Source organism: Saccostrea cucullata, unplaced genomic scaffold (genome assembly GCF_032062105.1).
Source record: "Saccostrea cucullata isolate Sc308-1 unplaced genomic scaffold, CSIRO_AGI_Scuc_v1 ctg143, whole genome shotgun sequence".
NCBI lineage: Eukaryota > Metazoa > Mollusca > Bivalvia > Ostreida > Ostreidae > Saccostrea > Saccostrea cuccullata.
In genome coordinates, this window is record NW_026937256.1 from 314,601 (window position 1) to 329,003 (window position 14,403).

General features: G+C 33.3%; 1 protein-coding gene across 1 annotated transcript in view; it reads left to right on the forward strand.

Annotated features, from left to right (window-relative positions):
- The window catches only part of LOC134247649 (transient receptor potential cation channel subfamily M member 3-like), a 30,529-nt gene extending 20,506 nt beyond the window's left edge, over positions 1-10,023 (forward strand). The window contains exons 24-33 of the mRNA XM_062729988.1: positions 296-515; positions 1,670-1,839; positions 2,732-2,865; positions 3,690-3,817; positions 4,221-4,315; positions 4,585-4,788; positions 5,033-5,228; positions 5,371-5,490; positions 8,496-8,669; positions 8,978-10,023. Coding sequence (XP_062585972.1) covers positions 296-515; positions 1,670-1,839; positions 2,732-2,865; positions 3,690-3,817; positions 4,221-4,315; positions 4,585-4,788; positions 5,033-5,228; positions 5,371-5,490; positions 8,496-8,669; positions 8,978-9,082 — 1,546 coding nt within the window. The 3' untranslated portion in view covers positions 9,083-10,023. The remainder of the gene's footprint in view (positions 1-295; positions 516-1,669; positions 1,840-2,731; positions 2,866-3,689; positions 3,818-4,220; positions 4,316-4,584; positions 4,789-5,032; positions 5,229-5,370; positions 5,491-8,495; positions 8,670-8,977) is intronic.
- Positions 10,024-14,403: the final 4,380 nt, after the last annotated feature.

Here is a 14,403-nt window from a genome sequence, read left to right on the forward strand (position 1 = left end):
GTCAGCTATATATAAAGGACCACTTTGAAGAAATGATAGGAAGTGTTCGTTCTTGATATTTCTTGTGGTCCTGCATCAGGAAGCATGTTATCCATAGGAATAACTGTGGCCATCTGTCTGCATGTTCACTGGATAACACTTTCTGTAATAACCCAAGTTCCAGTTACTTGAAATTATTACAAATTTCAATATTTCTTTGAAAAGAATCATGCATCATTTCTTAATTTGGAATAAAAAAATAAACACAGTATTTTATATCCAAGTACTTATCTATGATACTTTTTGACCTTTGCAGTGCCACCACTACTAAGATCCAGGCGGCATCAGAACAGCTGTGGAAGTTCCAGCTCCACAGTCTGATTGTGGACTTTGAGACCCGCCTCAGGCTCCCGGCACCGCTGAATTTCCTCAGTTACCTCATCATGGTGCTGGAGCAGATATACAAGATTGTGTTATGGATTTATAAATGGATATGTCGCTCCAGCTGTTGTGTGAAACACACAGCATTGGCAAAGGTATTTATAGGAAACCAGATATACCAGTACTATAAATATTATGCAATAAAAGCAAAGATACTTATAGACAGAAAGATTTATTTCATAGTGAATATAAATTTGATTTGGAGAAGAAAAATCAACTTCTCCTACATGATTATTCAGTCATATTTTTTCATTTGATCATTTTTAACTAAACATAAGTTATCAAATTTATGAAACAATTTCTTCATCTCTTACTGAAATGTGGTACTGTAGATTCCCCAAACCTTATTTTTATGGCAAGCCCTTTTGCTATTTATTCGGAAAAAATAAATTTTATCTTAAAATTACAGAGATATCTCTCATTTTAGAGATAATTATGTCTCTTAAAAAATAGAGATATCTCCCAACTTAAAGAGGTATCTCTCATTTTTAAGAGATATCTCTTAAACTTAGAGAAATATCTCTTATACTTAGAGAGATATCTCTTTTTATAAGAGAGATATCTCTTCCACTTGAACAAATATCTCTTTCTCCTTGAGAGATATCTCTTTCGTGAAAAGAGATTTCTCTGAAAGTTTAGTGAAAAAAAGATATCTCTTTCATTAAAAGAGAAATCGAGAGGCTTAGATCATAGGCATTTATATCTGTTTTTTGAAAATAAAAGAGATATCTCTCTTGGCTTAAGAAAGATTTCTCTTGTAAAGAGAATCTCTTGTTAAAGAGATATCTCTATTTTAACCTTATTAAAGAGATATCTCTAACTTTAAGAGATATCTCTCTCACTTAAAGAGATATCTCTCTTGCTTGAAGAGATATCTCTCTAGCTTATGAAGATATCTCTCTAAGTAAAAGAGATATATATCTTACAAAAAGAGATATCTCTCTAAGGTATAAAGATATCTCTATTAGTCAAAGAGATATCTCTATAAGCTAAAGAGATATCTCTCTATGCTAGAGAGATATCTCTGTTATTGAAAGAATTTTTTTATTTCACGAATAAATAGTAAAAGGGCTTGCCATATATTTTCATGAATATATTTATTATTCCAAATCAGGGCCTGATAAGATGCAAATGTGGCCATTTGTATTTTAAGCAAGACTTATTTTCTAGTCATGATTGTTTTGTAAAATAGTTTGCAAATCATATATCATATGTTTCATAATCCTGTTAAAGTACCATTTCCCCACAGAATGACAAGCAGGTGTCAGTGGTGCAGCATTCTGACTTCACGTTTTGGAGAACTTTAATGAAGAAGTTAAAGAAGCAGCAGAAGGAAGAAGACTGGATTAATGCTAATCTGTGGAAACCATTCATGTTTCTCTTACTTAATGCACAGAGACCTCTAGAGCACAAGCAGAAGTAAGACTCAGTCCTAATCTGTGGAAATCGTTTATGTTTCTCTTACTTAATCCTGATCTGTTCAAACCGTTTATCAGAGCTTACAGTCCTGATCTGTTGAAGCCGTTTATGATTCACTTTCTTAGACTTGAGTAATAGACTGTTATACCCATTCGTGTTTCTTTGACTTACAACTAGAGTAGTCTGTAAGACACTTTCATGTTTTATTGACTTGTAGCTGGAGTAAGTTGTACATGTATTCAGGTTTATTATTTGATTGAATTATAAAATCTTAATCTTTCTGATTTATTAAAATTTAACATTGTAAAGAAAAACTTTCTTAAAATAAATGCACCTGCATGTGACAGTTACAAGTGGATTAAAGAATCTATTTTTGTATACAATGAACTTAAAAATGGGATGAAAACTTTTAAATTTTGATTATTTTAACCTGCACTTTGCTTCCACTTATATTATTGAAAATCTTTATATATATTGTGTTATGAAATCGTTAACCTTGGACTGGGATGCTGATGCAAGGTGGAAATAAAGGCATGATTGAATACATATGTAATTTGAATTATCTTATCAATGATAAGCTTTTTTTCCCCTCCAGAATCCAACAGCTTTTGACACAGACATTACTTCAAATGCAGTTTAACAACAAACTTACGGAACAGTTTTTTATCATGAGATGTGAAAATCTAGAACAAGTTCATATATATATTGTGTTACACAACAAGTACAAGTTATTTTATCCCATTACCTTAAAGTTAGTCTCCCTCATCTATGAGTTCATGCAATTTTATTGCTGATAAAAAAAGGTGGAAATAAAGGCATGATTGATTTCTATACATGTGTATATATGAATTATCTTATCAATGATAAGGTGACCTTTGCTATCCCCCTCCAGAATCCAACAGCTTTTGACACAGACATTACTTCAAATGCAGTTTAACAACAAACTTACGGAACAGTTGTCCAGTTTGGAGCGCCACATCATGAGATGTGAAATGGCTCTAGAACAAGTTCATCACAAAATGGACATCAATGGAAAATGCATAAATTCTCTTCTCTGATACTGGGTATTAAATAAACTCAACAAGTACAAGTCTCTATCAAAATTTATTTTATCCCATTACCTGATTATATAGAAAAGCATTAGAAAATCTCTTCTCTGTTCCTGAGTATTAAATAAACTAATTAAGTCATCTATGAGTTCTACAAAAATTGTAATTTTATTAATTCAGGGTTAGGGTGGGGCTCTAATGACTATATAGTGAAAATGCATTAAATCAAGATTAAAAAATGAAGTGGAAGTGACTTATAACTGCAGAATAATTTTAGACAAGGATTTGGTTTACAATTCATGAATTGTTCATTTGTCCATAATATTCATGTAATATGTGAATCTTGTCTACTTATATACTGAAAATGAATTGAATCATCACTGTAAGCAAGTTGCCTTTTCAAAAATTGTGCAGTGTGTAACCTGTTACAATGTATTTGTGTATTTCAAGCTTAATGTATAATTATGATTAGCGTCAAAATTGTGAGATTTAAAACATCCCAATCATTAATGTTTACTCTTGTTTCAATTGTTTAAATGAATTATTTATTATTATTAAAAAAATCTATTGCAGAACAATTTAAGACAATGCTTTGGTTTACAATTCATGAATTGTTCCCACATGATATTCATGTAATTATTTCCTCTTAGGGGAACAATGTAATTTTGTTTACTTAGTTAAAAAATTCATTCACTGAGTCTATTGTATGATGATTCCAAGTAACAGAACACCAACCCAATAGATTTTTTTAACCTTGTTAATCTTCATGATAAGTCATGCTGTGATCCTCTTTGTTATTTCCTACAGACCCCAAAAAGAGGCCAGAGCTGGAGAAGGCAACCAATCTCCACATGGCCAGCCGGGAATCCCCGTACCCCGGCACCACTATACAGAGGTTTCCAGTGTTTGACAAGTTCATAAACTGGGAGGTAATTAAAGTGTCATTATCTCATTCTGTATGAAATGCTAAAGAGCTTTGATAAGGCTGCTTTTAATTTTTACGAAAATATTGAATAAAGAGATATCCAAATGTTTTATACCCATGGAACTGTGCTTTCTTTTTGCATTGTGTATCTCAGTCATTTGTCAAAATAATTCTCCTCCTATTGTGTAATTCTTTAAATCTTATCTGTTATTGTGTAATTCTTAAAATCTTAGCTGTTGATGTGTAATTCTTTAAATCTTAGCTGTTAATGTGTAATTCTTTAAATTTTGGCTGTTAATATGTAATTCTTTAAATCTTAGCTGTTAATGTGTAATTCTTTAAATTTTGGCTGTTAATATGTAATTCTTTAAATCTTAGCTGTAAATGTGTAATTCTTTAAATTTTAGGAGCCCTTCTCTGCCTATGATCCTGTTCTGTACACCAAACCTACAGAGGAGTACCCGGTAGATGTGCGGCCTATGATAGACGTGGATTACATTGAGTCAGTGGAATTCTGTCTTAATGTCTAGAAAAAGTGTTCTAACAAAGATATTCAAAAACCATCTTTTTTGTGTCAAATTTGCTTCTCCTTTATGCATGTACAAAAGAGTCATATTTTATTCAGTAAACTCAGAGCAAAAAATTCTAGTACGTTACTTCAACAAGTCAAAGCCATCATTTATACAATGATTTTTTTTTTTCATATTTTATACCCCTGGTACCAGTTTTAAGTAAGACAATGTTTACATGCTTTTTTCATTGTATTTTTAGCCTTATTTATAAGCTGGAGGACGTGAGTCTGGGTCAGGATGACCGTCTCAGTATCCTGTCATCTCAGACCATTCACAAGCCGCTGTGGAATGTGGTGGCCAGCTATAATATCAACGATGTTAACCTTGAGATTAATCGCATGTCATGGATTGACAAAGATGGTGTTCCAATCAAATACACACTGGATTCCTATAATATACCACTGTGAGTTTTGCTGCTGAATTATATCAAAATTCTTTTATTTATATTATTATTTTTTTTTAAATGTGGGCAAGTTAATTACAATAAAAGTTTGATCCTTAAATAATGACTTCTTTAGATTTACCTGTGTTGATAATATTCTGTGTAAAATAACAATATTTTTACACCCCCAGCCCCAATTCATCTTCCATCCCCTAAACTTGAAATAATCATGATTTATGACTGTATGTTTGTCCTTTACCTGTAGAAATCCCAGTGGTAGAACAGGTGTTCGTGGGCGGGGCAAACTGTGGCGCTGGGGGCCAAACCACTCGGTGAAGGTGGTCATCTCCAGATGGAAACGATACAAGTCAGATGACAGCTTCCTCAAGGTCAACAATAAAAGGGTCATGGAGGTCATTGTGCTGCAGAAGAGTGCAACAGGGGAGCTCACTCTGCCTGAGGTATGTTTCATTCTATTATTATTCTTATGAATAGATAATTATTCAAATTGATCTATATATATAGTTAACAATTTTAACTCAACTGATAGTGCTAAGAATTGAGAATGACCTTTTATCATGTCTATATACTTTTGATTTGTAGGGAAAAGACCATGGCCACATGTCTCTTTATTCAGCCGTGTGCCAGAAATTTTTGATCAAGGTGTTTGGTCAGAAAGAAGTAAAAATCAATGAACAAATGACTGAAAATCAAATGGTTGAGGTAAGGCATTCATATTAAAAAACAAAAGCATTCATTTTTTTTTAATTCAATTGCAATAAGGGGGAAAGGGACAAAAAATAAAATGGTCAAGGATAAAAATTTCTCTGTGTGCATGCAGTATTTTTTTTCTGATAAATAACTACACCAAAAGAGATGTACATGAAACATTAGGCATGGGGAATAACTGATTGAAATCGTTGTCCAAAGACTGACATGTAGATTTTCTACTAGGCATTCTCATCTGTTTATAGTATTTCAAATTTGATGGGTGTAACATATATGCCCTGTTCACACGCAGAGTATAATTCAATTTAACCTAAGTTACTGGTACGTGAAATTTGAACCGCATTCACATGGGCAATTAAATGCAAATTAGTTTAACTCGAATTAATTTACTGTGTATTAGATTACTTCGCATTAGCTCCATGTGAAAGCTAAGCGAAGCTGATTCAAATTAAATTCTGATGCAAGTGTAAGGAGCTAATTATATCACAGACTACTTGTCTGTTGTCAGATATTGGTACTTGAGCTATTTTTGAGTGAAAAACTATGGAAAATTGTGTGTCAATCACTACAAGTAACATATTTACAGACATCTTGTCACATGGATCTGCTTGACGTAAGGTACACTGATTTGCAAATGACGTCAAAATAACCTTATTGAAAAGTCTGACTGTATAAAAAAAAATTAAATTTGCATTAGTTTACTTCACATTAGCTGTTGAATGAACATTTTACAACGATTTAATTTGCATTAATTTAATTCAAACTAGTTAACTTCACATTAATTTACTGCGAATTAAACTCTCCATGTGAACAGGACAATACTTTGGTGTTGCACTTAAATTATATTTTTTATAGGGTGGTATGTAAGTTTGATCCAAATTTTTCCTAAAGCACTGAAATGTGATGTCTAGCTGTCTGTCTGTCCGTCTGTCTGTCCGTCTGTCTGTCTGTAAGAATTTTTAAATGCTAACAGTTCTTCTGATTTCAATATAATTTGGCACACAAGTAGACTACAGTAAGATACATAATTCACACGATGAACTGTGTTGCCGTGGGCTGATTTCAATATAACTTGGCACACAAGTAGACTCATTCTGTGCATCGATTTTTGATTTCGATGATTGGTGTTGCCGTGGTTACTAAAAATAGAAATTTCTGTGAAATTCTTTCTAAATGCTACTCCTCCTACAATTTTGGTCTGATTTCAATATAATTTGGCACACAAGTAGACTACACTAAGATACATAATTCTATATATCGGTTTTTGATTTCGATGAACGGTGTTGCCGTGGTTACTAAAAATAGAAATTTCTGTGAAATTCTTTTCAAAACTACAGTTTTGGTCTGATTTCAGTATAACTTGGCACACAAGTAGACTAAAGTAAGGTACATAATTCTATGTATCGGTTTTCGATTTCGGTGAACGGTGTTGCCGTGGTTGCTAAATATAGAAATTTCTGTGAAATTCTTTCAAAATGCCATGACTACACTAAGGTACATAATTCTATATATCAGTTTTTCACCTCAATGAATGGTGTTGCCATGGTTACTAAGAATAGAAATTTCTGTTAAATACTCTCAAAATGCTACTCCAAATACAGTTTTAGTCTGATTAAAATATGATGTGGCATGCAAGTAGACTACACTAAGAACAGAAAGAGACTTAATCAAGGATCATTATTCTATTTATTGCTGTTAATAAGTTTCAATTTCCAACTGCCTAAATACTTTTCTCTTCCTTTGCTATAAGTACAAACCAGTAGAGCTTCAGTCTCAACAGAGACTTCTGGTTCCTAAAGCACTGAAATGTGAAACTGGAAGAATTGTGTAAATGTAACTTCTTTAAACCCCTGTCACACCGGGGCTGCGTCCTCACGGCGAGTGCACGGCGTCCTCAAAAAATGCAAAACGCCGAGGTGATTGCAGTACAGTCTCCTATAGCGCCATGACAATGCGGCGAGATCTCCACTAAATGCCATAGGGTCTCCTAGAACGCCAGGGGACGGCGATCACTTTGAGCATGCACAAAGTACGCGCCGCGAGATCGCGGTCTGATAAGAACGCAGTAGAAACGTAGAATGATTGCCGTAGCAGCGTGGTGAGATCTCCAACAACGTAGTGGGAGCTCCGTACGAACGCCGTGAAGACGCACATGATCGCGGAACAAACGCAGTGATAGAAGACTGCGCTTCCACGGAGACCTCACGGAGTTGTCGCGGAGTCCTTGGAGATGTCACTACGTTTCTATCGCATTTTTACGGAGCTTCTAATGAGATTTATCGTTTTGTTTTTTTTCGACTGCGATTACACGGCGACAGCACAGAGTTGTCACTGCGATCATTGCGATCCCGTGGCATTTATTCAGCGTCCGTTGGCGATCACAATGCGCTTTCACAGCGTTGTTAGACCGTTGTCAGCCAGCTCACAAAACAAGAGCAATGGTATCATATTTGATCAGCAATAATTCCAACGTATCTGTTGCACTAGGAGCATTTTTGTGAAAAAAAAATGGAAGAGAAAATAACACCAGAACTTGTTGTTTCACTTAAATTTTGTAGAAAACTTTTCAGTGTGTTTATTTTTTTTACATTCAAAATAAAATCAAAGAAAATCTAACAACACATCTGAACCGATAAAATTGAAAAAAAAGGAGTTTAATCATAAGACTATTAATCGCCGAGAGATCTCCGTGGGAACGCAGTAGAACGCCGTGAGATTGCCGTAGAATCGCGTCCGTCGCCGTAGGGACGCCGTGACATCTTCATATTGTGAAAATTTTACAGAAATTTGTGCAATTTTCCTGCGATTCCACGGCGATTTTAAAAATTTAACAATGCCGTAATGACTCCGTGTGAACGCAGTTGGTGTGACAGGGCCTTTATGTATATATGCATGCATGCTTTGTAAATTGGCAGTATAAGTTTTTTCCCCTCTCTGAAATGCTTCTGTTGTATACACAGAAATTCAATTATGATTTTTTGTGTTTCGATCTTTTTCAGTTCTTTGAGCAGTTTGTGGAGCCCCATCCTGGCCCTTTCACTGGATTTACCTCAGGGATAATTTACAAGGGCTACATGGATGATCCGTGTAACACTGACAATGCCTGGAGAGAGGCTGAGGTCTGGAACATACATTACCATGTTCCAGATAACCTGGATTCAAAGATTGTCAATGTAAGGGGGGGATAAATCTGCCTTAATGTGCTTGAACATAATGTGCAGTATTATAATGATACATGTATTAGATGTAATTATTCATTCATCTGCAAGTTGAACAAGCAATCCATTGTACACTTATTAAATATACATTTATTTCAAAGTGTTCAAATTTTTTCAAATGATATCGATCAAACCATTAATGGTACTCTCTTCAAATTAAAGTAATAAGAAAATAACAGAAACTTAATGTGTACAATGAATTTAATTATGAAAAAAAAGTGAATATTTTGTGATCTCAAAATCAATAAATTTTAATTTTACAGAAGGAGAAGAGGTGGAAGGAGGTGTCATCTTATTTCCACCTGCCAGGAAACCAGAATCTTATAGTTCAAGAGACGGCACGAATCAACGGGGCTTATTATGTTTAAAAATCACAGCACATCCAGGAGATAGCTCCAATGAACGTAGCTTATTGTGTTTATACACTGAAGTTCACAATAAGTTCCTACTCAGGAAACAGCTCAAATTAACAGAACTTATTAGTAATAACAATGCAGTTTACAACATGTCCTGTTATCAGTTCAGTGAAAGTATAAGACTGGTTGTTTTTCAGGGATATTTTATCCTATATGTATATAATGACAGCTCTATAAATTAAAATCTCAACAACAGATATGCTGAAATGCAGGTGCCTTCATCACTTTGTTTTTTTTATTACTGCTTACTGTTTTAAAGTAGGTGTGAATTAATGCAAATCATTTTACAATTTCTGGATTTTTTATTTCAGTATTTCTATGGATTGTGTGTGACAATTAATTATTGAATTTTTTTTCATACCATCTTGAAGTTCATATGTTTTTTTTGTTTTTTTTTTGTATAAATATTAACATTCATTTATAGAATTCTTAAAGTGCAGCTTAGTTGAGGACTTTGAAATGCCTTTTTTTTTTTTTACAATAGTAAATTTTTATATTAATTGCTACCTCTATCCCTTAATTATTTCATTAGTTTATAACACTCAGGATATTTTTTTGAAATGCATGTTTGCCAAAGGAGGTAATATTAAAACGGGTATTCATTTTTGCAAGTTTTTGTTTATAGATGGGTATCAGCTTGCCTTTTTATATATAGCCCTAGCAGACAAGTCTGATTAAATATTTTAAGAATCAGCATGTCTATCTTCCCAGCTGTCCATTAATATTTTTATGGATATCTTGAAAAGTTGATTTCCCCCAAAAACTTTGTTGAAATTAGATGAAATGTTTAGATATACGTATCTTGTACTTTTTGATTTATTTCTGAAAACTTACCAAAAAATTAAAACCATTTTTGAAGTCTTAATGAACATAACTTTTGTGCAAAGAAAAAAAAAGAGTAATTTTTTTTTTTATGATGTGACATTAAGTTACAATATGTACTGCTTATTCCTTTTAATGATATTCATTTAGCTTAATTCATTTATATTACTAATTATCAGACATTTTTACTCTTAACTCCACTGCATTTTTGCTTTACCTCGGTTTGTTAATGAACACAGATTGGTTGTGGTTTCTTTCACCACTGTTTTATCCCTTGCATTATAAACATGACCATTCTAAATCTGACTTTTCTGATTTTTTTGTTTTTAACTGAATCTGTGTTGTTCATTGTGTTTTGCATATTTTTATGTCTGAAATACACACTGAAGTTTTTAACTTCCCCCCCCCCCCCAAATGTGTGGTGCTTCCATTGCTGAATTTATGATATATCTGTACATATGAGAAATTTGCCTTTGAATTTACAATTGTTAATTTTTTACTTTTATAATTTTGATAATATATATGTACATACATTCAAGAAATCATGCATTTTCATGAAATGCAGCTGTTCTGATCATGCTAGTATATTTGTCATACTGAACTGATCACACAGGCTAGAACATGTATTGATCAAACTAGTATTTAATTGTCATATTGGACTACTCAAACTAGTATATTTGTCATATTGGACTGATCAAGATAGCATTTGTCATTTTGGACTGATAATACTAGCTATTATTTTTCATGTAGGACGATCATGATAGTATTTGACATATTGGACTGATCAAACTAGTATTTGACATAGTGGACTAATCAAACTAGTATTTGACATATTGGACTGATCAAACTAGTATTTGACATATTGGACTGGTCATTTTGTACATGTATGCGTCATGTTGGACTGGTCATACAAGCTAGTATTTGTCATATGTTAGCCACTTATTCAGAGTATTGTTGATTATGTGGCACCAGTGTTATACAGACAAACTAAAAAGGGAATGTCAGTATTTCCTGTTACCAGTATATGTATACGTTTAATTTCTAGATTGAAATAGATAATACCGTATTCTATCCATGATTTAGAGAAGTCAATCTATATTTCACAGTTTTGAAATAACAATTGGAACTAGTATAGCTAATACGACAAAAAGAAAATTTAATGTTTTATCATTCAGTATGGAATTTCATATAATATTAGACAAGATTTCACCAAAAACCAAAAAAAAAAAACAAAAACAAAAAATATATATAAAGAAAAACAAAAAAAATTATCTAGTGCTTTGCACTTGTTGAAATAAAAAAAAAATATTCCACTAGAGAAATGAACGGTAAATTAACTATTCAACCAGAAAAAGCATTGAATATTCTCATTTTATTACCAGTATTAGTGATTGAGTGTAAAATTGATCATGTGTATTTAACACAATTAGTACATCTACACTGTATCAGGAAATACTTTCATCCCTTGACCTGTATTTTTTGTAGACGACTGCTATAGGGCAAGTTGAAGAGAAAAGTGACTTTTGAAAGAAAGAAATCAGGCATTTCTTTTTGTGGTACCATATGTGTGTACATATGAACATTTCTCAGTAATCAGATTTATTATCTGTCTACCTCATGAATAATTTAATGTACATTTACATCATTTACACATACTAGTATACACCTTATACTGAATAGCCTTGTTTTTTACTGAGTAACCACATGTACATTTTACACCAATCTTTGTAATTAGTTCTGAATACTGTGAAATCACAAATTTTCTTTGGGGTTTAATTTTCGTTGTTTTTGAGGAATCACGAGACCCACAAATTCATGTCCACCATGAAATGTAAAATGTTACTTACATAAGTACTCATGAATTATTGATCCACGAAATCAAATCCCCACGAACCGAGATTTTCCTCAAACCACGAAAATTTGACCCCACAAAAAGTATGTGATTTTACAGTAATACATTTCAGCTATAGAATAATACAAGTTTTGTCCTTTGTCTCAATTTTGTCTCAGTTTTCTTCTTGGGTTATACTGCTGTAATATTGAGATTTTTTTTGTTCTACTAGCTGTACATCACAGTCAAGTCTTTAACTGCTTTAATTGCAACTGACAAACAAGGGGTATATGAAATCCCAGATATGTCACAGAATTAAAGGGATTTAAAGACCTTTGCTTTGCATGAAGAAAAAAGTCATTATAAAAAGCACATTATGAGTAGATTGAATTCTTTTTTTTTTAGTTACACATTTTGTTACAACGAATATATGTACAGCTGTACACTTATAGCTTAGTTTAGATTTGTATACTTTGTATACTTCATATACATGTATTATACATTAAAATGTCACTTTTGACAAACCTTTGTTTTTATTTCAAACCACTGACAATCCTGTGGAATATTGCTTTAATAAAAAAAAAATCACCTCCTCCTCAACAAGACCTTGTAAGCTTTGAACAGAGAATCTCATAACTATGCCTCTTTTTTGGACAAATATGTTATTTTATTTTACTACAAGGAAATTTTTGCCCCCGTTTTATTTTTGCCCCTTTCGCCCTTGTCACAAGTGGGCAAATTTAATACGGGTGATTTCAAAGAAAACAGTATAAATTCTTAAACAGAACTGGGATTGGGCGAATTTAAAATGGGGCAAATTTGTAAGCAAGCATAAAAGGGCAAAAAAAAAACCCTGTATACAGTAAATTTTTTTTTGCAAAAGTCACTTGTTACTGGTTGGTTTTTGCCATTTATCTTAATATGTATAGCAAGTACAACTAGAGACTCTGCTATTGCAAGCAATAGTGTATGTTGCCCCGAACTGGCTACCATTTTTTTTCCATCACTGAAGCAATACCCATTAGCTAAGCTCGGACAACCATTAACTCATATCAGTCCTTTCAGTACTTTGATTAAAACATAGGTAATCAGAGATTACAGAGCTCACCTCAACGAATGTTGTCTTTAAATAATGCAAAGTCACACAATTAACCAACAAAAAATGTACATTCCAAAAATTTTAAGCAATTTTGATCTGATACTTTGAAGTAGACCAACATAAAAAATTTGGCAAGTATTGATAATTTGAAATTAAATTCTACAAATAAAAGCTTGAAATTGCACATAACTTTAACCTGGTCTAATAATATATATCATTAATATAACAAAGTTTCATGATGTTGCACAATAAGGCTCATAGAGAAAGATCAAAAACTAACATTTTGTCATCCACAAAATGTAGGTCACTTTTTGCAAGTTTCCATGGCAACGGTAGCCATTTTGAAACTACGTCCTCACTAAAGCAAAACTGAAACAACCAGTGATTGTCCTCAACCAGAAAATGTAAGTTTCAGCAATGATAGTGTGCATCCTTAGCCATCTCAACATGCTTAAAGAAACAGCCCATATAACAAAAACATGCTTAGATGTATCATCCATGCGACTATAGTTACTTGGGGCTTTAACTGTTTCAACCGGAAAATGTTATTCTGCAGTGTTTGATATGAATTATATCATAACAATGACTGTTGTGAAAACAAGTCAGTCCGGCCATATTATCAATCCTGACTTGAACAAGATTTAATCATGATGATGACCACAACAGCCATGATTAGATGGCAATGTTCTCCTAGATGTATCATCCATGCAAGTTTGGATAACATAGGGCTTATAGCTACTTGGAAATGAAACCTACACCAAAAACTGCACCAAAAATGTTAATCTCCAAAAACTCATTCCTTTGCTAAAATTGCAGATGTCTGGTACAATGAAACACAAGAACCATCTTCCATGCATGTCTAATCAATATAGGACATAGAAGTACTAAAAAGAAAACTGCTCCAAAAAAGTTTTCACTCAGTCCACGCCGAATGAGTCTCACAGTGATGGCAAAAGTAAAGAACTTTCACTTTTCCCCTGTTTCCATGGCAAGTATTGATAATTTGAAATTAAATTCTAAATGCGAATTGCACAACTACAATAAATAATCATTAATATAACAAAGTTTCATGATGTTCAAATGACCAGAGAGATACTCTTGTGGACAAAAGTCGTCACTTTTTGCAAGTTTCCATGGCAACGGTAGCCATTTTGAAACTACGTCCTCACTGCAAAACTACAACCAGTGATTGTCCTTCGAGGAAAGTTTCAGAATGATTGTCCCAGCCATCTCTGAGAAACAGCCCATATAACAAAAACATGCGTAATATGCAGGGGATAATTAGATGTTTGATATGAATTATAGATAACAATGACCAGGGAGATGAACAAGATTTAATCAGAGAGCACAACAGCCATGATTAGATGGCAATGTTCTCTCAATCATCCGGCCATCCCCATATGATCTCTCAGTGATGTCCAAAAGTCTTCACAGTCCCTATATGGTCTCCTCAAAGTTTTCACTCAGTCCAAATGAGTCTCACAGTGATGGCAAAAGTGAGTACTCTCCCAGAGAATGTCC